Source organism: Branchiostoma lanceolatum, chromosome 5 (genome assembly GCF_035083965.1).
Source record: "Branchiostoma lanceolatum isolate klBraLanc5 chromosome 5, klBraLanc5.hap2, whole genome shotgun sequence".
NCBI lineage: Eukaryota > Metazoa > Chordata > Leptocardii > Amphioxiformes > Branchiostomatidae > Branchiostoma > Branchiostoma lanceolatum.
This window is the reverse complement of record NC_089726.1, coordinates 17,109,201-17,134,196: the sequence shown is the minus strand read 5'-3', so window position 1 is coordinate 17,134,196 and position 24,996 is coordinate 17,109,201. Positions and strand designations below refer to the sequence as shown.

Below are 24,996 nucleotides of genomic sequence, written 5' to 3'. Positions count from 1 at the left end.
TTCGCGCTGGCTTTAAGTTCGTGGTTAAGTGTTCACCGTGAAAACCACGAACATAAAGCCGTCGCAAACATTCCAACATTTACAGTATATTCTTGAGTGCAAAAGTTAGTAATGGTGACAGTGGTAAAACTAAACTGCTGTGGTGCCATCTTACCTGCATGGTCTCCAGGGCCTGAGGGTTGGCCAGTCGGGGGTCCACACTCTGCGCCAGGAAGGCGTCCAACTCATGGCGCCGCAACAGGGGACGGCCAGGCCACTGTAACATGTACCTGTGGGTGCAACACACACAAGTGTTACTAAATCCAATGACATAAACTCAAAGTCAACTCAGGGCAGGGGACCAATATCTGGGTGGACAGGTGGTCACTTTAGACAGGATTCTTAATACTTAATGAAAAATCATCTAAGGGACCACCAAACAGTGGTCACATTGGCCTGGCAATCTTAATGCTACCAGTGCACTAGTCCCCTGCTGTAGTGCTTGCACAACTGTGTGGCCAAAGGACTCTAGAAACGGAGATAGTCAAAAAGCGTGGGATGGATTTTTACTTCATTAACATGGCTTGAACCATGCCTATATGCTTATGGATTTCTTAGGACTTAAATCATGTGATCTGTATCTTTGTTATATTCTGTCTGACCTTTACCTCTTCCCTCATGAAATCAATGAAAAGTGGCCTGCAAGCCGATTTGAGTCTTTCATGAATGAATAAAGGCTCGATCTAAAAAAATACAATCAAGGAATCGAAGATCTCAAAACTTTGTGAAAAGTTAAGAGTTTTTGAAAATGTCACAAAGTTTAACCTTCACATCCTGCCAGTCTCCAGTTACAACTCAGCCCAGAACAGACTTGGACCCAGGCCAGTGGGAACAAACTTGAACCAAACCAAGACAAACAAACCAAAAACAATACCTTTATTATCGCTGATGTCAAGCCAACAACGCCATTGTTAGGAATCAAGGTTCTTTTAAGGATCAGATGAACACACAATGATCTCTACAAACTACATTTATTCCTTCCAACGCACAGACACCCTGCTTGGGCCTCTCTCTCCTGTACAACTCTGGTAACTGACCAGCCCTCTCCCAACCCAGGGCTCTCTACCCCCTGGGTTCTGGGCACCACCATTCTCTAGTGTCGGGGGGGGGGGGGGATGACACCTATCATAACAGAGGTAAACAGACTGACCTGAGCACACAGCACAGCACCAGGAGGTGATGGGGGACGTAGAGCGGCTTCAGCATGGCCGGGGTGTCGGCCAGCATGCACGACAGGAAGGCACGCAGTCTGCGGTTCTTATCCTCGATCTCCTGTCCGAACCACAGCTGTTTCACCTTAGGAACCTGACGGGGGAAAACGGTCCACCAGAACATTTTATCACTGGTTCTGACAAACACTTATTATCAATATATATATATACACTCACTCAGACCAAAGTCACCATATCCAAACACACCAGTGCAACACACACAATGGTTAAGGGAAAAAGTAGCTGATTGTTAGAGGCTTTCAAGGTGTATTAAAGCCCCCCTCTCACTGGACCCGCGACATGTTGGCGACCGAGTGATTTGACAACACGATAAACAAATTTCATCGATAAAAACACCATTTTTTACGCTTTGTGTGACTTTTTGTTTTTTTTAGTCATAATTGTACGTTTTGCATGGTATTCCCATTTTAAAGTCAAGGCTACCTCAAATTAGATCTAGGATGCAGCTAGTGAGAGGGGGGGCTTAAATATAATAGATTAAATATAAAAGATACTTCTAGATATCAATGAAAATATTACTGGTATAAGGGTTTCATTTCGGGAGGAACACTGTCATCAGACTTCTTACTTTCCACCGTTGCCTTACCAAGAAATATCATGCCTTTCTTAAGATATAGGTTGTCGGGATCAGGGGTTGCAAGTAAAAGCACAACGCATCATAGTATTACAAGCAAACAGCTGTGAAAACCAGCTAGCAGGCTCAGGCCTCAAAATACACAACCGGCACTACTGAGATTGTGTGACAATTAGACCTTTTGTCACATCCTCCACAGTATTTAGACTGATCCTGACTGCCAATCACAATTAGCAGTTCAGCCAATAACAGCATGACAATGAGCGATTCAACCAATGGCTGCAAGTCTATGGTTTCATGTTGCATTGCTACGTTTCGACAGAGGTGGTCGGGGCTATAGGATCGGTCTATTGGTTTTTAAATGATAACTTTAAAATCAATAAATTCTTCCTACTATATTGTCATTACATAAATGATTTCCATACTTTCAACTTATAACGCTAGGAACCATTAATTCGACACCCTTTTAATTCGACACTTTTAAGTATATGCTTGCCAATCAAGATTCAGCAGGTTAATGCAAAAACTGTTAATTGCATTCCAATACGAGTTAAGTACTGATGTCAAAAAGGTACAGTCGTAAGTTCATGAAGATCAAACTTTGCAATGACGAGGTCGTCAATTTACTAACCGTTTGTTTTAACGTTACGTATGTCATGGGAGAGGGAGCAGCGGCAACACACCGTCATAATGTCGACATTTTCTTCTTCATATCATCACATTACATATCTATACTTGTATCGATCAAAAGAGGAATAAACAATATGTCCGTCAATAACAGCAAATAAGTCTAGTTTTGTCCTTGATCCAAACAAAGCGCGAATTATCCAGAGGCTTTGCGATCGCGTCTTCGGAAACCGCCATTTTGAATATTCCCAGAATCATACGGGTGATCACGTGAGCAATAGCAGACGATGCAGATCATTTATATTTATTCATTTATTCATTTTTCCCCTTTCCTGTCTTGGATTATTAAATAGACATGTCCAACAAGTGTTTACAGGTCATCAGCAATTGGAAATAGTAACCGACGTCAACAAATTAACTACTCTTTCTATTTTCCCCTATTTTCAAATGTAAAAGTCCGGAGCCACGTGCAAGCTAGTGCAAACAGGTATTGAAGACCATACCAACCGTCTCACTACGGGTTTAGCATGCTAATGACAAGGTTATACTATAAAATAATTGAATTTTGGCAGCAATTAATGCAAAAGTAAAGCTTTTACATTCTTTATAAAAGACACATGTTATTTTCATATTTCCGGAACATACATCCCAACAGCGGCTAAGACGATAGCGACACACGAGAGTCGTACTCCCCTCTACCGCATTGATGTTCGCTTGGTACAGGCCGTTTCCGCCTGGCATATATTTTTGTTTACCGGGCAGTAGTGCAAGCAAACGTTAGTTACTTGCATTTCGATAGCTGTAGCAGGCTTAAGTATCAGACCTCAAGGTTTGTAATAGCCACGACAGTGCAATGGAACATAAGAACGGGTCTGCCGCAGGACGATGTTTTTCAGGACTATTTATTTTGACCGCAGTATCGTGAGTGCATCAGCGGCGTACCGACGGTGACATGTGATGCCTGTAGTAACTAGTGTAAGTGGCCGTTGGTTGACAGATAAATTGGGAAATAACCGTTGTTCTGACTATTGAAATTATCGGTTCACAGCGACATTGTTGTATACTGTCGGATTAATGGTTCGTTTGGAACAGATTACGCAAGGCGCCGTCATATCGGGTCCTATGTTGGAGACGTAATTTTTCCGAGATATGTCAATGATTTGGAAGAGTTACACACATGTAGCAATTGCGGCAAAAACAACATACACGATACAGTCAATGATTACCGAAATACTCTTAAGTCCGCTTGTTGATTTACATAAAATGGTGCGTTGGCGTAAAGGTGTCGAATTAATGGTTCCAAGCGTTACTTGACAAGGTTGCTTGTATTTCAAGGCCTGAGCAACAGTGTGGGGGAAAAGTGTCCTTGGCCATAATAAAAATAAAAGAGAGAAAAGCACCCCTGCACACGTATGAAACTGAAAATGTTTACATCAGTTCGGAAGACGTAGGGTCCTCGGCTGACCTTCCAGTCCAAGGGCAGAGCTTCCACCAGCTCTGGTTTCTGAATGGACCGACCCTTCTGAACACACCACTCCTTCACAATCACCTGTCGTCGGGGTGCTGCGCATGCACGGACAGGAAACAGTTAATCCTCATTCAAACAATAACTTCAGGCTCTTGGGTTGGTGGAAAGAGTGGTCCAGTATGGACGGCGGAAAACGCGGTCAACTAGGGTTGGGGGTGGAAAAAATGGTCTAACAAAGGAACAATCTGTTTTTACGTGTGGTTGCATAAAGCATTGCCAATTTTCCTGAGTCTGGCATAAACAAGGACATTAGCATGCATGCCCCCACATATTATCAATGGGAAATTCTACAGCTTTCTGTTTCTCTGTCTTTTGAACTGTATTTTTCTATGTGCAGTTAACTGTCATAGCTTTTCTAGATTGACTAACAGTAGTAATCTGCCAGGGAGTGCAACCACATGCAGAAAAGTGGGACCGATTTTTCCTTGACTGCAGTACTGGACCACTCTTTCCCCCAACCCTCATACTCTTTCCAGGCCATGATCAATATTAGCTAGCAGGCAATGTTGAACCACTTGAACATTTCCTGGCCATTTCAAAAAAAACTTCAGCTCTACACTACTAATCTATGTTTGTGATCTTTCCAACTTACTTTATTCAACGGTGCTGTGAAACAGTTTAGAACGATGCAATCAGACATAAGCCTCTAACTCTACAAAAGTAAATGTAGTAAAGTATCAAAATCATTCAAAACTTTCATCCACAATGTTTTTTTAAAACATTCATTCAAACAAGCCAAACACAAAACCAGTTGTTTGAAATCTTTACAAATTTGGCTTAAAAATTTTCCACACATTTTTGTGAAAACAATTTGTTACCAAACAAATTTGTTAGTGATGAACTTCAACTTGACAAACTTGATGTCATGTTGCTGAATGAAAACAAAAAGAAGGAATAGAACAACAAGACATCCATGCCAGTCTCTTTTACCCTGCTCCTTTCCCTTCTTTTTCTTGCCTTGGTGTGCCACGTTGAAGAGGATGCCGTAGGTCAGCTGGCGAGCGGGGCGCCACAGTTCCGCGGCGGACGGGAGGTCCTTCATGGCGTCATCCTCCAGGGTCAGGTCGATCTTGATCTCTCCCTGTCAGGTAGCAAGTCACACTATTAGCTAGCAGGGCGTCAGTGCGTCTTCTGGACGCCCTACACTAAGAAAACAAGGAAATTAGATGCCCTTCTTTTGCAGGGGACGCCTAGGCCTCTTTCCCTGGTAATTACATACACATGTAGATGTGTGTCCTCTACACACACACACACACTGCCACTGTTGTTTTTTATCTCATACCAGACACTGGAACAGCATGAAAATTGATTGACGTGCAAAGCTACGAGGTACTTGTTCATTCAGAGAGCCCACTTAGCAAGTCTGTAATCACAAAATACAAGTGTTACTACCTCTCTTCTGATCTTGAATCTAAAATTCTATAGCTTATTTCAAAATGTTTAAAAAGTGATATAACTTAAGTTATAAATTACATCCTTTTTTCTGAGACCTAAATTCTGGGTGCACAAAAGTGAAAATGAATCCAGAATTTCGAGCCTTGTTCCACATTCACCCCCCACCTGTGTGTTTGTTTGACCCAACCCTCCTAGCCCCCCACCTGTGTGATGGTTTGACCCCCCCACCTGTGTGATTGTTTGACCCAACCCCCGTCCCCCACCTGTGTGATGATCTGATAGATCCATGGGTTCATCAGGCCCAGCTTGTGTCTGTACTGAGTGATGATCTGCCCCAACCCTAACCGTGTCCCCCCACCTGTGTGATGGTTTAACCCAGTCTATCCCCCCCCACCTGTGTGATTGTTTGACCCCTCCCCCTGTCCCCCACCTGTGTGATGATCTGATAGATCCATGGGTTCATCAGGCCCAGCTTGTGTCTGTACTGAGCCGTACGCAGCACGCTGGGCGAGATGGTGGGCAGTTTGGGGATGGTGACGTCCAGGTACGGGCGCACGGGCGTGGACATGAGGGAGGGGATCCCCGCGGTCGGGTCCTTCGCCTCGGGCGTCTGGTTGGCGCTGGAGCTGGCGGTGCTGGTTGTGTCAGAGGTCGAGGTCTGCAAGAACAAAACACGAGGAAACAGATCTATGAGCGGGTTCACGACAGAAACTGCGCATGCACAGCAATGACTTGATACATCGTAACATACCTCTTCATAAGTGGGTTATGTGGTTAAAAATTGTATGGATACTAATTCATGCTTTGATATCTCAAATCCTGCCCTGTCTACATTTTATATACAGTCCCCACACAGTTGTAATACCACATTTACAATTACAATGTTAAAAATCAATCTTTTGGCAGAAATGCAGACTTTGGGACTAATGTCAGAACTGTTGATCCAATTTTGGTTGAGAAGACTAGTTGAGCCTAAATATCGCCATAATACTGGTTCCACGAATTTTCCTATTTTCTAACACAATTCCACTCGGACTGGACTTCAGGCAAAAGAGAAATGGTGGGTTAGTGGAAACACACTTCGTATTAGTTTCACTCTCTCACTCACTCTCTTTGACTCATTTACCAATGTACAACTGCTTGTTACTACAACTACATTAGGTTATTGATAAGTAACTTATTCTGAAAAAATCATAAGAAGGAACAAGTGCATGTGAAGATTACTACAATGACTGTCACCACACAATGAAGAAAAGGTGCAAAAGGGAAGGGTCTACAACTATCTCCATCAACAACAATGCACATGGGATGATCCAAACATCATGCATGAGGTAAACAAAAACAAACACAACCAACAGCAAAACAACAGCCTTCAGATCACCAGCCATTATAAAGAAGTGGAACGTCAAGCCTACATACCCTCAGTGTTTCACAGGGCCAAGGTTAACCAGCTAGCCACCATTTCATTTATGTGCTGTGATTTGCATAAATTGCTTGGAAGACTGGATGAAAGGGTCAAAACTAAAGCATCGCAGAGCAAGCACCACTATGACCTGCTATGCCATGATCTCACAGCATTATGCTAATCTCACTAAAGAGGAATAAATTTGTCTGGTCCCTTCTAATATTGAAATAGAAACCAACTACTACTATAATCGTTTACTTCTTTGGCAACCAGCCCTAGTTGCTGAATGGCAGTAAAGGACCTGAGAATGTTTGTAGCTCGGAAAGTACTGCCCTGGCCTGACCTATAAGCCTGTACATGGTTCCAAATGAGCATGCCCAGCAAGCTGCATTGTGGGTAATATGACAAAGGTGAAGGCCCATGAGACATAAACTAAACACATCTTGACATGTGATTGGTCTAGATAAGAACTGTTAATGAGTTAGAGGCCTTCACCTTTGACATATTACCCACAGTGCATCTTGCAGTGCATGCGCAGGTGGAATTATGAACAGGCTTATTCCACAGTGGGGAGGGGAGCACAGTTGAGGGGAGGGGGGATGTCTAACCTGGGAGGCGGGGCTAGCCATCCTTGTGACCTGTGGGGGCCCTCCCTTACTATCGGCGGCGGGGTCCCCTCCCCGTCTCAGGGCCTCCTCACGTTCGCGCTCCTCTTCTTCCCGCGTGATCTTCTCCCAGGCTACTTTGGGGCTGAAGCGCTCGCTGGGGCTCATGTCGCCAGCAGCAGCCTGCCACAACACACGAGCAGAGGGATAAGGCTGGAGCATGCACCACACAGGGCTTGTACACCACCAGTACCATCTTTTAACACAAGTTCTTTTTTGATATATTTATGTCTTGAATCTCATTTCTTCCTATCTTGACAAGAATTTTGAAGACAATTTCATGAACTTGGGGCTAATTTTTAAAGTATCGATAAAATTTCAAATGCCGTGACACAAGTCTGTTTCACAGTTTCTTTACTACTCGTTTGAATATAATTGACAGTAAAGGTTTGGTAGACTTATGGGTCTAAGATTTACTACTGACAAAGACATAAAGATCCCATTTTACTTTTTTTTAAAGATTTTTTTTTCAGATTAACCAAGATGTTTGAGAAAATCAAAGGTGTACAAACCCTGGACACACAGCACAAAGCATCTCAATTGAAGCAAACTGTTGCAGTTGAATATCACATGACGTTTGCACCATTTCTTTCTAAAATCTTTTGTACTTGTAGATGTTCTGAGACTAAGCACAGCAATTTCTGGAAAACCTAGGCCCCATTTACTACATAAACAGACCATGATATAGTTCTCTTAAGACAAGAATATAACAAAGTTCAATCTGATATCAAGTCATCATAACTTGGATCTTGGGTTTAAACTAGCTTAGGACTAAACTGACAGTAGCAAAATCACACACTGCAACATACAGCTTTCTTTTATCTACATAAAAACAATCACTTACTCAGTGAAAGTAACACCAATGCTTACTTTCTAATGCAAGCACTGTGAAAGTATATGTCAACTAGGGACAATCTCATACAGTATTCAAATCCAAAGAATCTTGCTTATCCTGATCAATTGTTATTGTAGATGCTTGAACTTCTCAATTTCCTACATTGAAATACAAAGAACAATCTGAAAATAATAGCAAACGAAGGTGTTGTTTCATCTTATTTTGGGAGTCCAACAATACTTAAACTTTAGTGTTTAAGGAATTTCCTTAGCTAGTTTGATGCACATTCCATACCTTAGTTTCTTCGGAGGCTGTGGCAATGTTTGTCAGCTCCTGACTACTGTCCAGGGTGGACGTCTCACTGGAGCTGTCCTCAATCGTCTCTAACGTCATGTTCTGCATCTGGAAACAAACACAAAGTGGTTTTATCTTTAGGCTTGTTGACTTAGAATCTAAAGGGTTCAAATCTTTAGTATGCCACAAAGCTGTGCCCTTGGGAAAGGCACTTAACAACTATTCTTTCTCTCGACTCAGGTGAAAGTGACTTCCTAGCTTTGGTAGGGTGGATGCGACGTAAAGTCGAAGGCCCCATGTTTGAGGAGATACACACCTTGAGCATGTTTAAGATCCCACCATACTTATCGAAAAGAGTAGGGATCCTTCCTGGAGTGAGCGGATCAAATCTTACCGTCTGGTCTAACACAGCTTGTAATTAAAACTGTGTTAGGCCTAAAGGCGATGTATCGGTTATGCGAAACAAGCAAACAAAACACACATAGGTTTTCAGATGGTAAAAATTCGTAGCAACAAGACACTGACTAATAACATGAACATACTGTAGTTTGTCCATAGAGAACATTAAGTATCATAAGTGTCAACGTTAGTAGTTCCAAAAGCCAATACAATTCAAACTATGGTAATTCTCAGACTTTTTCCACCCCTTACTCTGGATCCTCTAGTAGTTGCACAAATGAGTGTCAAACATGTTGAAGAACTGAAGGCAAGATGAGTTCAAAAGTAACAATGTCTTACCTTTCTGTCCAGGTCGTCTTCTAGTTGAGCCTCTATCTCGGACTTGAGAGCGTTCTGCAGGTCTTCGTTGACCGTGTCCAGTTCTTTGCTGACCACAATCTGCGGGTTGCCCTGCTGGGCACTCTCCTGGGGGTGGGGAAGGAAACATGTTCTCTTGGCAATGTCATGCAAAGGGATAGGTCTAATCTCCAAGCAAATCTATGGGTGGCAAGGCAGTATCAAAAGGGTCAACCAGTACCAAAAGCCAAGGGAGCTTTTGGTACTGGTTGACCCTTTTGATACTGCCTTGCCACCGATAGATCTGCTTGGAGATCATAGGTCAAGAATTTTGAAGTGTTTGCCGAATGGAGGACTAAAGTTTTAGCATTTTTCTGTGTTGGAGCCTCTGATCCTTTGAAGAATATCCATACTCTAGATATCAATATAGAGTAGATTATGAAAATCTAAATAAATACCCCAGACTGGGTCACTCCAGTGAAGATAAAAAATGATGAATTCTTTTGTCCTATCAAAAATGGTATTCTAGAGTTACTGTAGGTTGAAGAAAAGTTCTGCTTTTGATCAATGAGCTAAACAGGAATATGACAGTTGAATTTGACTACCTTTGGACATTCGTTAGTAGTTCACTCTCAGTTCTAACTACACGTACCATGCATGTTAAGTTCAAATGTTAGTGGTTTTCAAACACATCTAGGACTTATAATGACATGAAACGTGTTATAATACATGCCCTGTGTGGTTAGAGGTAAGTGAGCCGGGGCCTTACCATGACTTCGCTCACCACGATCTCAGGCATGGTGGTGTCTCGGACACCAGCGCACTCCTGTATGGTGCACGGCACGGTACAGTGTAGGGGGGACTGGGTTAGAACTACTGGTGCTTCCACTAAACATTTACACTCACGATTCATAGACGAGATTAGTACATATAACACGACACGGATCTAAGCAAAAACTAAGTGGATTTGCTTCGAGTACGAGTTATCGATCTACAGGAAATCGAATTACAAAAGGTACCATCAAACACAAAATGGTTAGTGTTTAGGAGTTAGTAAACAGTGGGGGTTAGCTTGTCATTAGAGGCTGGGTAGTTTGGGTGGTGGTTAGAGGTTAGATGTTGAAGTCTTTAGATGTGGATCAAGGTTTAAAGGTCAGGGTTGAAAATGGGAGGTAAGGAGGAAGAGGTCGGAGGTTTAAGGTCAAAATGGAGGCCAAAGGTTGAGGGATCTGGTGGTTATTCAACTGAAAACAAAGGGCCATGAGTGAGATTTGGTCTATAGAGTGAGGATGTGATGTTGTTATGTAGTGATGGTAAGGTTGTAAATCAAAACTTGACTATTGTGCTGACCTGTGGCTGCTCCTGGGGGGTCTGATCAGCCCCTGCGTCTGGCTCCTGGTTGGTCGAGGGCTGCGGGTCCACAGCTGTGAGGAACACAGTTAGCATTCAGTTAGCTCAACAATCTACATTCACTACAGTTGAAAGTATAAAAAATGGTACATGCACAATTTGCTGTTGCAACAGAAATGAAGCGAACATGTTGGAAAATGATTCTACAACGTTTTCATCACTCAGATGAAAGTTTTCCGTCCCGTGCCAGCATTCTACAAAAAAAAGATTTGGGGCAGGTTTTCGCTAGGGTCGTCTGGGTATCCGGAAAAACAACATTTTTTCCCCAGGACTTACTAATAGACAAAGGGCAAGTACTGTCAAACCTGTCAAGGGACTAAAGAAAAAGGATTGCTGAGGACAGGTGGTTGCTCGGTACAGGGTAGGGTTAACTATGTAAAAATGGACAGGACTGTTTCATGTGGTTGCCTGCGCCAGGTGGTTGTTTGACTGTAGAGGGTACTGTAAATGCATTTAAGTTCGCGTGGTTTTTATTTCGCGCTAAGGCGAAAATGGAGTGTTTGCGGTGGTTTTAAGTTCGCGGCAGCACTATAGTCACTTACTGCTACAGTATTGGACAAAAATGGTGGTTTTAAGCCCGCGGTGAAACGGTTGACACAAAAACCACGAACATTAAACCGCCGCAAACATTTCTGCATTTACAGTACCTTGTAGTATGGGCCAGTTTCCGTCCTTTGTCCCAGCCCTATAGTACATCACAGACTCCTTAAACTTCTTCATCTTGTCGTCCTTGCGGGTTTCGGAGTGCTGGAACACGTCCTGCGCCACCTTGTCAAGGTCGTCCACGGACGGAAGGTTCTTCACGTACTCTGCAACAGCCTTGATGACCACGTCACATGGGGGGAGCACCAGTTGGTGGGCCCTAACCTGGGGAGGGGAGCAGAACAACAGATTTTAAACTCAAAATAAAATTTGTTATTATATCTGTCTAGTATATGAGGAAAATGAGGTTAGGTGGTATCATAGGGAAGCAACTAGGAAGGATTGTGACTTAAGACATTTCAAATGGTCTTTTGCAAGTTTTCATTGGTGAAGGAACATGTATTTTTTTTTTAGAATACGTACCATTTTCAACCCTTGACACACAATACACTGATCCTGACATTTCTGCATTTTGATGGAGGTGGGCAGGGCTATGGGATCGGTCTATCATACTATAATAGTTATGGATATGTCTGAAATTCTAGACTTTCAACTTTTACATGCTACTGTAACAATGTCAAATGCACTAAATCTTAGCACTAATTACTATGACAAGCAGTTAGGAAAACCGTCTTTGCAAAAGAATTTATGAAGTTGTGAGAAGTAAAGGACTAGCGTTGTTACAAAGGTTACTTTTTTATGTTTATTTCTAAATTTTCCAAATATACTTTTTTTCTACAGACCCGTTCATGGTTCAAACTGCGCATGCACAGTGAGATGCATTGTGGAGCCTGCATTGCGTCAAAGTTTAAGTCTCGAGAAATAAAAAAAACACCTCTGGACTTGTATCAAGTATTGTCTAGGCTGGAACTGTTTACAAGTTCTTCACCTTTGACATATTACCCCTATTCCATTTCGCTATGCATACTCATTTGAAACCATGCACACCCTTATTTGCTACAGTTACTGTAATTCACTAATCTTCATGGTAGCAAAATTTCACGGTGCAAGGAAATATTGACATTTTCACTGAACTTTAACTTCACGGTGGCAGCAAGTGATTTACAGAATGGATGTGTGAAGGAATCATAAATAGTAACAGTTTTTTTCACGGTGATAAGTTCATGGTACAGAGGTGACAGTGAAAACCGTGAACATAAAGTTACAGTGAAAGAAACAAGAATTACAGTTACCTTGAGCCCAGCCAGAGGGTGGGTGGGGCCCAGCAGTGCCCAGTGGAATGAAGCCAGGTCCTCATCAGGCAAGATGTGGTTACCTACAAAACAACATGATGAAAACTTTACTACCAGTTATCTAAAAAAATCAACAAATGACAGTATATTATACTATAGGCAAACAGTGAGGAGGATTAGTTTTTCTTGATTAGAAAATATAAACATTAAAGTATACATTGTATTCTTATTGTTTCAAGTTTAAACTTAAGCAGTACAACCAAGACTTACACATACACATGATTGTACATCTTAACCAGTGTTTACTTTAATCACTTAATGGCATTAATGCCAAATGTTTGATACCTGATACTTTATATATATACATGTATTGCACCTTTACTTCTAAATTACACAACAGAGTTTCTGTAAGGTGTTTGATTTTAAATGAAAAATAGTTGATACTGATAGGAATGCAAGAACAAAACAAAAAATAATTAAAAAATACAGTGAAGTAACATTTTGCTCTCTTATTCCTGTACATCTATGGCCTGATTACAATGCATCAGCAGCACACATCAATTTTGCCCCTGACTTTGTTCCTGAAATTAAGTGCAGACTCGCCACCTGGTCACAACACAGCCTGCATTATTTATACCATCTCAACACCACTGTATTCATCCGGGCACCCCCAGTTTAAAGTGTAATACCGCACTAGGCCCTTTACGAGCTGGGTTATCACGAAAGCGCCGCCGCAGTTCACCTCCAAAAGACCTCCGCATCCCTCCCAGCATCCATAGCAACACACGTAAACTCTGCATTTCCATTTCCAAACAATCAGGGGATTTGTTACACAAAGGGAGAGGTCTGACATACCATGTACAGGCCATGGTAACCGGGGTTTCAAAATAGCTTTATTATAATTTCCAGTCTGATATCACTTTCAAAAAGAGACTGTCTGTGTTGTAGCCAAAATACCGTAAATCTAGACAGGTTCGCGGTGGTTTCGTTTTTGTGGCTTTGGCAGCGACCTTTCCGTCGTGAATTTACGACACCGCGAATCAGTGTTTCTAATGTATTACTACTGGATCACAGCATTGTTTCACAGCACTTTCAAAATAAAACCACCGTGAAAGTAAGTGAATTTACAGTAAAGTTTCTAAAAGGAACATACCCAAAAGAAGCAATGTCTATTCGAAAAACAGGGACAGAGACACATCTACATTGAAACTAGCTTTTTTTAAACTCTAGTCTAGAGGCCATTTCCATACAGCTTAATGGTCAAGTCGCAAGTATGCCAAGTCTAGACCACTGGTAACAGATTAATGTCGTTATCATGTTTGAATTCACATTGTCCAGAAGGCAAAACCTACCACCAAACATACAGCCAGAGTGCAAGTTGCCTCTACAAGTCAATAAACAACATTCTTTGGTAGAGACCTGTTGAGCCACACTGGCTTGTGTAATAATCTAAGTACTTACATTACAATCATTATGTGCTTTTTTGCAGCATAGTCTGGAGGCTTCATGTTGCTTCAGGTATTCAATGATCTGTAATAGATTATCTTGTTCCGTATTGTCAACTCTGAAGACTTACAAACCACTTTCTACAATAGACTTTGCCAAGAAACCTTTAAGATACCTTCTTTCAAGGTTTGAAGCATTATTGGGTTGAGGAAAGAAGATATTTTTAAAAAGTGGACCAAAGAAAAGAATGTGTCAATAAACAAGAATTAAAGAGGAAAATCGGGACATATTCTCTTCAATATTCAAGATTTGTTAACAGACGGACAACTGAAGAAAATTGCACCTCATAACCCCCCCCCCCCCTAATATCACTTCATGTCAGTCCCTTAGCACAAACAGTCTGGGTTCAGACTAGGTCTAATTATTGCCATAACTGACTGTGTAATCAGCATGTAACCTCTATGGCACAATGCATAAAAGAGCTCATCTTAAAATTCAGCTTGGCTGAAAATTCTGTTGCAGTCAAAGAAATCTGTGTAGCAGTGACATGTAAAATGTCAAGCTTAACAAAGAATGTATAATGGAGGGAGAGAGGGGCAATACCCAAGATAAAGGGCATATATACACAGAGGAGTCCAAAATGTAGCATAAAATCTTCTAAGAATTTCTGGAAAAAAACACAAAAAACAATTATACAACTGTCAATGTTTTTTCCAGTCCAAGTAATGTACAATATTGTGATATTCAATATCGAGATATTCTCTGAATCGGTCAGCCAGTATAACCAACCTTCAACACAACATACCAGCTTCACAGTAACAGACATACATGTTCATGTACATCTCTATACAACCATGGACATTTTTAGCCCTAGGAAGTTCTCATCATTGATGTCCATGTGAAAGCAATCAAGACTATTGCATATTACAATACTCAGGTTTCAAAACGGATTGATTGACTATACAATCAATGTTATATGTACCTGCAAACCAGCTGCTAGAGGGAATATTATTACAGATTGTTTTGGACACATGGATTTCTTTTAGAACAGAAAAACAGAACAAAGAAAATATATACACAAGAAGAGGGTTTGGCCCAACTCTAGAAAATGTTTAAGCTGCCTTTTCGCTAAACAACAATCCATGTGCGACCATGGAGTTAGCGATATCGGATTTGTGTGACCTTTGGTTTTATAACTGGAATATGACAAAGTATAAGTTTGCTGGAAATGACAACAAAACACACAAAACTTGGAAAAAGGTTTGCTCTTTGTCTATGAAATTTGTGGAGTGATCTGTCAATTTTTTGGTCGATCAGCGGTTACATCCTCTAGTGAGAAGGGGGTGTTACAAACTGGAATGCAATGTTCAACTTTGATTTGAAGATGATTTGTCCAGAAAAAATATCTGCTTTCCTAATCAGAGCCTAATAGAATCCAATCTCTCTACGTGATCACTGATTCTGGGCACGAAATTGACTGAATTTGTATGCTAATTCTGTATATTAGCAATCACAATCATGAGCAAAAGCAAACTCAATGCCAATTGGGATGAACTAATTATGCAGGTTTTGAAACAAGCAAGCAGCAAAACAACCTATTTTTGTTGTATATTCAAAAAAAATGACACATTTATGTCTACAATTACAATATACATATCATTACAAGCTAAAAATCCCAATTCCTAACCTTTATAGAATTGTTTGAAAACTGCTGTTATACCATCTAAATAATGCTGATTAAATGAGACTATCTATGTTGGTGCGGGTGATGAATTATGAAGCATGAGCTGACAGTTCACTAATGAATGCGAAACATAATCTAATCAAAATGCTGTGATTATCATTATACTCCAAGGTATCGCATATCTACGAAAAAACTGACTGCGGTGACAAAACATTCAAGTCTAAGGCATAAACATCCCAGTAATTCTCTCTCAATCATACCTTAATAAAGTAATTCCATTTTGGACTAGACAGAAAATTACTTTTACAGTGAGTAGACAAGCTCTGACAATAAACTGCAAATCATAAACAGTCTCCTCTGCATTTAATGGCAAAATTACTGTAACTTGTTGCTAGAAACACAATTAGGTGTCCACAATCTAAAACATGGATGACAAATAATGGCCAACTTCTGAGCTAAGCCATCCTTTTATATATACATATTTCACACAGTTTCCTATATCAAAAGCTAAGTAGACTTGAACTGATGTCAAATGATATTTCGATTAGTTTCTTTTTTCCTCTTCACAAACCTTTCCTTCACAGTGGTAGGTAGATTTTGAAGAGAACATCTCTTGTATTTATGCATGGACAAATTTATTTCCATGTACAACTGTAGCACATTCTTAAAAATGGTCAACAGTCCGTGAAGTTAAGTACAAGCACCAAGTGCTAGGAGAAGTGTTTTTCTGTGGACATGTTCACACATATATGCATATAAAAAGGTAGCTTCAGCATTGAAGTACTAGGAATACATTTGTCCAAAGGATGGCTAGGTGGGACAAATCTATAAACGATCTCTAGTTGGAGCAGAAATGTAACTATGAAAGTCCACACAGATAAAGGGAACAAGGAATGGATGCCGTGAATCATGCCATCTGTTACTTTTCTGCTTCTGTATCTGTATCTGTATCTGTATCTATATAGCCGGTATAACCGCCATCAGGCGTAACACACCAGCTTCGCAGGCACGCGGCGCGGCAGCAGCTGGTCATATTACACCGAACGGTCTGTTACACCTAGTCTTTGCATATCTGACTGCAACCGTTCTTTAAAGCTACTTAGTGATGAAGCTCCTACAGTACTTGATGACAACGAGTTCCATTCTACTATGGTTCTCGGGAAATACGAATTTTTGAACACGTCAATCCTTGGCTGATAACTCTGGTACTTAAAAGCATGACTATTTCTGGTCCTCTTCTGAGCTGGCATTAGATACTTATCAGTCGGTACGTCCACAAGTTTATTAGTCATCTTGTACATCATGCAAAGTCTGGACATTGTTCTCCTGTCCTCAAGTGACATCCATTGCAGGTCTGCTTTCATTTTTGTTACACTGGCGCCCCTTTCATAGTTGTTCGTGCAGAATCTGGCAGCTTGGTTCTGCACCCTCTCGAGTTTATCTATATCCTTCTTTGTGTATGGATCCCAAACTGTTGCAGCATATTCAAGGTTTGGTCTTACTAGAGACGTGTATGCAAGTGATTTTACCTTTGCTGGGCATGCCCACAAATTACGTTTGATCACTCCCAATGTCTGTTTAGCCTTAGTTGTTACTTTGTTGATATGGGTGTTCCACTTTAGCCCCGTTGTTAATGTAACGCCTAGGTACGGGTGGCTCTTTGCTGTTGCTAGAGCCTGTCCACAGAACTGGTAGGTGGTTACAATTGGGTTTCGTTTGTTTGTTATATGCATGATGTAACATTTTTCCGGATTAAACTGCATTAGCCATCTGCTTTGCCATTCTTCGAGTGTGTTCAAATCTTCTTGCAAAAGCTGTGAATCACTCTGTGTGGACAACTCTATATATAACAGGCAGTCATCGGCAAATAACCTAACATTTGAATCAAGCTGGTCTGGTAAGTCATTTATGTACAGGAGGAAGAGTAACGGTCCCAGAACAGTTCCCTGTGGTACGCCTGACGCAACTCTAACTGGAGCTGAGGCCTTGCCTTCTACCACTACCGTCTGTTCCCTATTGGTCAAGAAAGCCTTCAACCAATTTAGTGTGGTGCCTTGAATTCCGTAGTGCTCTAGTTTAGTGATGAGTCTGCTATGTGGGACTTTATCGAAAGCTTTAGTAAAATCAAGAATTGCTAGATCTACCTGTTTTTGCTTGGATTCACTCATCCGATTACATTACTACGGGGGACTGCACACCCGCATACAATACCAACAACACGCCCATTCAACCAACCGCAGGGTAAAATACAGCACAACCCAGACAAATCCCGCTTCAAAACAATATTTCACCATAGATTACGCAGTCAAGACACAGGAGTCTATCTATATATTTAGCTTTTATGTGGACATATCTATAAAACATCAGCTAAATATGTTACCTGACCTTTTGAATCATGCAACTCATGTATCTTGTAGAATACATACATACTGTTATGTCTATTCTCAGTTATATTCCTGCCTTCTTGGTCAAAGTTGGACCGAGGACATAGAGTGAGGTGCCCATGGGTGGAAAAATAAGAAGATGAAAATTCCAAGAAAGGTATCCACTTAAGATGTCTTGGCAGTTGAGTTCTCGTAACCTAAGGACCAGAGATGTCAGTTGACATAATGAGGTTTTCTTCAGTTATGCTGCTTGTGTCCATATGAAGGCAGGAGAATCTTGTGACTGGCACCCAGTCAAATCTAGGCCAGGTTCACAGAATACCAGTTGTCTTTCTCCAGAGTAGTCTGCATATCAGTAAATCGAACTTGACACTGAACTGAATTCAACTGAAAGAGTAGACTCCATAAGGGATAGAATACAGTTATCATGATACAATTTTGACAAATGCTGGTATAGAAATTTAATATACCAGCTTGGCCACCAAGATTATGGTGTCTTCATGTTGGTCATAACTCCATAAATAAAATACCTTAGAAAGTGAATTGTTCAGGTAGTTTAAAACCACGCTGACCTATGGATTTAATAGGACTATGGGCTTCAATCCTATAATCATATCTGTATCTTTATTTTATTTATCTGACCCCTTCATCTTCCAGCCTCTGTTTGAGATTTTCATACATAAATCAATCCTCAAACACTCAACAAAAATCAATGTTTCTTTGGTTCAGTTATCATCTTTGAAAGATTTTAACAAAAACGCTCCTGCATTCCAGAACAGGCTGCTAGGGGACCCAAACATACACCACCAAACAATCAAGACCATAGCATGTCCAGGACAAAAGATAAACAAACGTTTTGCTGCAGTACCAAGGTCAGCCATTAAGAGGCACATAATCGACCTTGACCTCTGTCTTTCTAAGATCTACCCACATACCAATTACCATCACAATCCAACAAGAGGTTTTTAAGTTATGCTGACTACAAATATCCACAAACACACGCAGACACATCCAAAACAATACCTTCATTTTTCCTGGAGGTAACAACAAACCTGGCGTAAGGACTACACAACTCACCCAGTAGTGGTGTGAAGATGCTTATGGACTTCAATCCTATTATCTGTATCTTTGCTATATTTTGTCTGACCCTTCCTTCTGGCATATGTAAGTTTTCCTAAATAAATGAACCCTCAGACGCTCAACAAAGAAGATCTACTTTCCACTGAAAAGACTACAGCATGTCCAGGACCAAAGACTAAAAAATAAGGTTCAGCTGCAGTACCGAGGTCTACCACCAGGAGGCCCAAAATAAACCTTGACCATTGGGTCCACAACACCTACCTACAAAGCAAACATCATCGAAATCCATTAAAAGGTTCTTAAGATATTGCACTGGACATGCACGCACACACACACACTATCGGGCGAAAAACTATACCTCCATTTTTCAATGAGGTAACACAACTCACCCAGCAGTGCTGCGAAGATGACTAACTTCTCCGGCGTCAGGCCGAGCTCCTTCCCGACCTCGTCCATCAGGTACTGCACGGTTGTCAGGCTGCGCCCGTTGCGGCTCAGCTTCAGCTTCTCCGACGAGAAGTAGCGTGGTGGGTCGAAGACGGCATAGTCCGAGTCCCGGGCCACCACGCCGTGGAACTCGTGTTGGCGGCAAAACGCCATCACCTAGGTTACAAATACAGACTTGTAATGCAGAAAAAATACTTTGCATATGATAGTATGTGGTGGTCAAAAATTTTACCTGCAATTTAAAGAAACTTTCTCGTTTTTGCTCCATATCAACATGAGCTTCGGCGTGATAGTGATTAGATTCGTTATACCTCACATAAATTACTGCAATTTAGTGTAAACCTTGAAACTTTCAGTGTAGTTCCATCTTTGCGGTATCCTCTCAACAAAGGATTCATGACACTGCAAATTCAACAAATAAAACAATGACGAAAAAGTAAAAGAAAAAACACCATGAAAGTAAATAAATCTACAGTATTTCCCCTTGCAAATTGTTTTTTGCAACCTACCAAATTTTTCTGATTTCGGGTAGGTATACTACCCAGAAAGATTATAAAAGTTCACTCTTGACTTCTTTAATTATCCTGTTTAAACAAATGCACACAAAACTACAACGATGTTACCTGGGCACAGGTAACCCATCTAATTTGATATTCACAGGCACATGTCTGTTCAACAGTTAGTCAGGCACATGTTTGTTCAACCATAACAAAATTCATTGTCTATCCTACAACTTTAGACATCCTACTTATGCCTCAGGCACGAATGTACTGGAGGTATACTAGTACACTATTACACAACATACACGTAACCGGAACTGCAAACTAAAAATGGTCCCTCCATGTTTACAAAACTGTGATATCAAATCGATATGCCAGGAGGTATTTTTGAAGTGCTTGTAACATCTGTTTTGTACGACCTTTGGTATAATGCTAAACTCAGTCCTTCTTTGTTTTAGCAGATGGTTCTCTCACTAATGTCTACTACATGTACTAATAATTACCAGTATCATTCATGTTCATGTTATAAACAGAAGGTTGCAGATAAAAACTGTCCAGGGCTTCACATTAATTTTAGAGATTTTCTGCACTGGTGCACCTGACCTAAAGAATTGAGGTGCACAGAGAAACATAAATTAGAATGTCAACAAAATAAAAAGAGAGGAGAAAGAGTGATCTTGTCCAAGTTGTAGGGGGAATTTGGTGTGATATAGTCTGTATAACGCAAACTCCAGCTGTCCGGGGATTTCTGTCCCCTCCGGGCGGCTATGCGGTTACAGGGCGGCAAGCCGTTACAGGAGCTTGATTGAGTTCAGGCTAGGTGTGATACACAGTGCCAATTTCAACAAGTAATAGAACAAAGTTTCATACTTTTTTCTAAAACTTAAATGTCAAGAATATGGGGTTGGGGTTTGTGCTTGTGAAAAACTTTGAATCAGGAGTTTTCAAACACAAAATCTAGGTGACAGATGGAAAATTGTATCACAGGGTCATATGTTTCTGCCTTAGAAATTTGCACCACACATTTCTTACACATTTTAAGAAGTTTATTTTTCAGAAAACCTGTTCCCATAATATGCCGTGTACTGTGTTTTATTGTACAATTCTACCTATATATCTGTAACCCTATACAAATATCTGGGTGCACAATAGTGCATGTGCACCCAGTATTTCGACTCGAGCCCTGAAAACTGTCTCCTGTAACCTCACCTCATGGTGGTGGTCTGTCAGGGACTGGTAACAGCGGACACCAAAGTGCCGCAGCGCGAGGCGGATGCACGACGCCAAGCTGACGGGCGGGGTGAACCACACCTTGGGAGGGGGAGTGGCCTTGTTGTGGAGGTGGCAGAAGATCTGGTAGGCAGTTTGCCTGCGTGGACAAAAAACACAAAATTTCAGCAAAATCAACAGACACAAAGTTAAAACAGGACTCATAAACCAACATCCTATGATCGTTCTGACTACACAACACAAGGCTATAAAACAAATTCTGAAAAAGAGTTCTCTTCAAACAAAAAGTTAAAATACTATATATTTGTTTACTTTCAAGGTGTTTTCGTTTTGCTGTAGAAAGGAAAAATAGGTTTTCGTTATATTCTAAACTTGTGGTTTAAACAATTCTGTAGCATAGTAGTAGTAATACACAGGAAACGCATATTCACAGTGTGATGAATATGCAGTAGAAAGGTCACAGCAAAAACCTTGAAATTAAAACTTCCGCGAAAGTTTCAAGACTTACAGTAATGCAACAGGTCTTTACATACAGATGCTTGCTTTCAATCATGTCAACAAAAACTAAACCCAACCAAGTTTTAACTTATTTTTGACAAGATTAAAATTCTATAACTGGTGCAGAGGTAAATGACAAAAATGAAATATATGATGTTGGTATGGTGACATATGATATATAGAGGGTATTTGAATGCCAACTTTTGAATGCCAACAACCCTGACTGAAGTGCAACAGTGCATCAACTACTGGTGCATTCAAACCTTCTACATAAGGACCACCTGGCCGATGTGACCACTTTTTAGGGGCCCCTAGTAGTAACCTTAGACAACTTTCCCATTGAAAGTATTAAAAATCCTGTCTATAGTAACACCTGTCCACACAGACCAGATTTTATCTTGAGTGGTCTTCTTGGACAGTTTTGACAGTAATTATATCATACAGACAGTGAGAATAGGACACCCTCAGAGCACATCACTATCAAAAGTAGGCCAGTAAGTCTGTCTGAGTGCCCAGACACAGGAAAGCTATATAGGTCAGGGGTACCGTACTGTAAATCTTCAAACTTTTGCGATGGTTTTATTTCCGTGGGGACTCCTTCACTTCAAATTCATGACATTGCAAATATGCATTTTAGTGCTATACCACAGAACTGTTTCAACCATGAATCTAAAACACAGCGAAAGCTTTCCTTTTCCCTCCTACTAATAAAATCATCGCAAAAGTAAATGCATTTGCAGTAACCAGGCCTCGACAGTCAATAATGGTGAACTAGGTTGGGTCTCAATAATGAGGCACTAGGAATGTAGGTTGGGCTTTTAAAAATTGAGTCAACCTGCTTGGAGCAAACTGTGGTTAATCTGTTGGTTAGTTTTTATGCACTAAACTCAAGCAGTTTGGCCGTCAGACAGTTTCAAATCTTATCAAAACCTTATGCATGTCCAAGGATGGTGGTAAATAATGACCACAAATAGGCAAGGGATTATGACTACGATGTAAATGTACAGTATGTATGACTGCGTTTGGAGACTCTAAATCTCACACTTGAAAGACATGGCTTAGCGGTGTGGCCGTTTTGTCATTTTACGAACCATGTACAATGCTAGAAACCCCCTTAATGTTTATTGAAGAACTGACAAAGGCACTGCCGTAATCTTTGCTTTGATGTCTATGTTTGCCAAAACATGACTTTGTTGACACATCCTAGTTCCAGTGGAGGCAAGAACTGTTTTTATTTATCTCGCTATGCCATTTGACCTACAAAGACTTGACAGAAGCAAGTGACAGCCATGGGGATAAACTGGTTTGCCCTTTTCAAAAGAGATGATGACTTTTAAAAATCTGTCAGTTGTTTACTCACACAGCATTTTGAAGGTTAAAAACTGTGTCGCAGTGTCATTTATAAAAAAATTACTGGTTATTTCATTGTTAACCTTCTCCCTGCTGCCTAGCCCCATAATTTGCAAATTTGGAGACAAATGACATCCTTAGCAGGCGGAAGGTTAAATAAATACCATACATTTGGCTAAACAACTGAATTTATGTTCTAGGCCTGGATGTAGTGAAATATTTGTCATGGTAGCACAAGACCAAAATTTTAATGTTCATGGACAGTACAGTTCTGTTCATAGTTTGCACTGTTAACAATTTCTTCCCATTCATTAACATTTAGTTACTTAATTAGATTAATCAGTAATCAACAGGTTGTGGTTGAATTCACATGTCATCTTCCATTCTTCCTTACCAAGTATAAAGTTGGCAACAAACGTGTTCAAAATGTCTGCTTTTGTCATTATTTCTATCGAAACGGCAGTATTCTTCTCAATCACGTTTTTCCGATTCAGTTTTACCGTTCATCTAGTTGAATCACACATCCTGTCATTCATTTCCTCGTAGAAGGTATGATTATGTAAATAAGCTACCGGTCAGCCCTGATCATGATCAACAGGAAGTCAGACAAGGTGAAGTGTGGAAAACTGTTTACAAAAGACCAATGATCTAGGAACGGTATTCTTATCTACGTAGACCAATCAAACGTATGGACGACACTTCCTGGCGTTCGTTGACGTACGTAGGATGAATTGGTGACATTGTCTTGGCTTCTATATCTAGATGATCCTTCTGTGCACCCACTCTGTCAAATGTGATCAGTAACATTCACCCCCATCAAACCATGCATTCTGGGAATCTATGTAAATCAAACCGTGGACATTCAAGCCGTCCTATCAGCGTGCCCGTGACGTTTAGACGTGGAATTTAATCATGATGGGAGATTATAGGTGTGTCACTCTGCGGTCTGGGATGAGTAATACTGTAACACGTCTGTACTGGCAAATTTGTCACAATTTTTAAACGCAGTGGTTGTCGTTTTGCAACAACATATTATACAACATCGCCGTCAACTGACAACCGCAAATCTTAGTAAAGAAAGTGTTAAACATCGATGTTACACGTGTTACGTTTAAAGGAGGACAAATAAATACACAGAGCGGTGTGTCAAAATGAGAATGGGTTGATAAATGACCTGTTATTGTTTTGGCGCTTTATCCACTCCGGCAGGCGTGGTTTTTCCACGGCGCCATTGAAGCACACGACCAGCTCGATGTTGGCGGCGTGACAGGCTCTGGTCAGGGCTCCGACGAACGCCAACATCTCGTTCCACTGTCCCCCGCACACCCAGTCGCGGAAACTGCCTCCATAGAGTCGGTGCAGGCAGTTCTCGGCGTCCACCACGAGACAGAGAGGCGCGTTGGGCGGGCGCTTCCCGACCCTCCCCCGAGCGATTCGCTGCAGCTCTACGCTGACACAGGCGCGTTGGCAGTGGGCTTCGATATAATCCTGCAGGCCTTGGACACCCATAGTTGCCGGACAGGGTAGCCTGGAGTCCGAAAGTTACAAAAACACCCAAATTTCAAGCAAAAATCGTCGAGATGTGCGGCTTTGTTTTTACACAAATCCCCCGTCCGCCATGTGCTGCACGTTGAGCTACTTCTGTACCGAATGTTGCAGCAGTCTGCGTCACTATTGGTTCACAGGACTACATTTTATGCAAATATTACTAGAAATCTGCACGTGGATAGGCTGTAAGTGTTCAGACACACGAACCTGATTGGTTCGTTTCCCGCCATGCAAAATACCTCACTGGTACTGCAT

The 24,996-nt window shown here is 41.1% G+C and overlaps 1 protein-coding gene across 8 annotated transcripts in view; it reads right to left on the bottom strand.

The window, feature by feature from the left end:
* The window catches only part of LOC136435486 (constitutive coactivator of PPAR-gamma-like protein 1 homolog), a 35,580-nt gene extending 10,722 nt beyond the window's left edge, over positions 1 to 24,858 (bottom strand). For 2 of the 8 annotated variants that reach the window (XM_066429033.1, XM_066429035.1), the window contains exons 1-15: positions 24,368 to 24,858; positions 21,325 to 21,484; positions 19,558 to 19,771; positions 12,575 to 12,657; positions 11,387 to 11,606; positions 10,680 to 10,753; positions 10,099 to 10,155; positions 9,333 to 9,458; positions 8,595 to 8,702; positions 7,409 to 7,588; positions 5,826 to 6,053; positions 4,931 to 5,081; positions 3,905 to 4,035; positions 1,190 to 1,344; positions 155 to 269 (exon numbers count right to left, since the gene is read on the bottom strand). In XM_066429033.1, the coding sequence (XP_066285130.1) occupies positions 155 to 269; positions 1,190 to 1,344; positions 3,905 to 4,035; positions 4,931 to 5,081; positions 5,826 to 6,053; positions 7,409 to 7,588; positions 8,595 to 8,702; positions 9,333 to 9,458; positions 10,099 to 10,155; positions 10,680 to 10,753; positions 11,387 to 11,606; positions 12,575 to 12,657; positions 19,558 to 19,771; positions 21,325 to 21,484; positions 24,368 to 24,702 (2,337 nt within the window). In that variant the 5' untranslated portion in view covers positions 24,703 to 24,858. The remainder of the gene's footprint in view (positions 1 to 154; positions 270 to 1,189; positions 1,345 to 3,904; positions 4,036 to 4,930; positions 5,082 to 5,825; positions 6,054 to 7,408; positions 7,589 to 8,594; positions 8,703 to 9,332; positions 9,459 to 10,098; positions 10,156 to 10,679; positions 10,754 to 11,386; positions 11,607 to 12,574; positions 12,658 to 19,557; positions 19,772 to 21,324; positions 21,485 to 24,367) is intronic. The other 6 variants (XM_066429038.1, XM_066429040.1, XM_066429036.1 and 3 more) reach the window with 5 other exon arrangements.
* Positions 24,859 to 24,996: the final 138 nt, after the last annotated feature.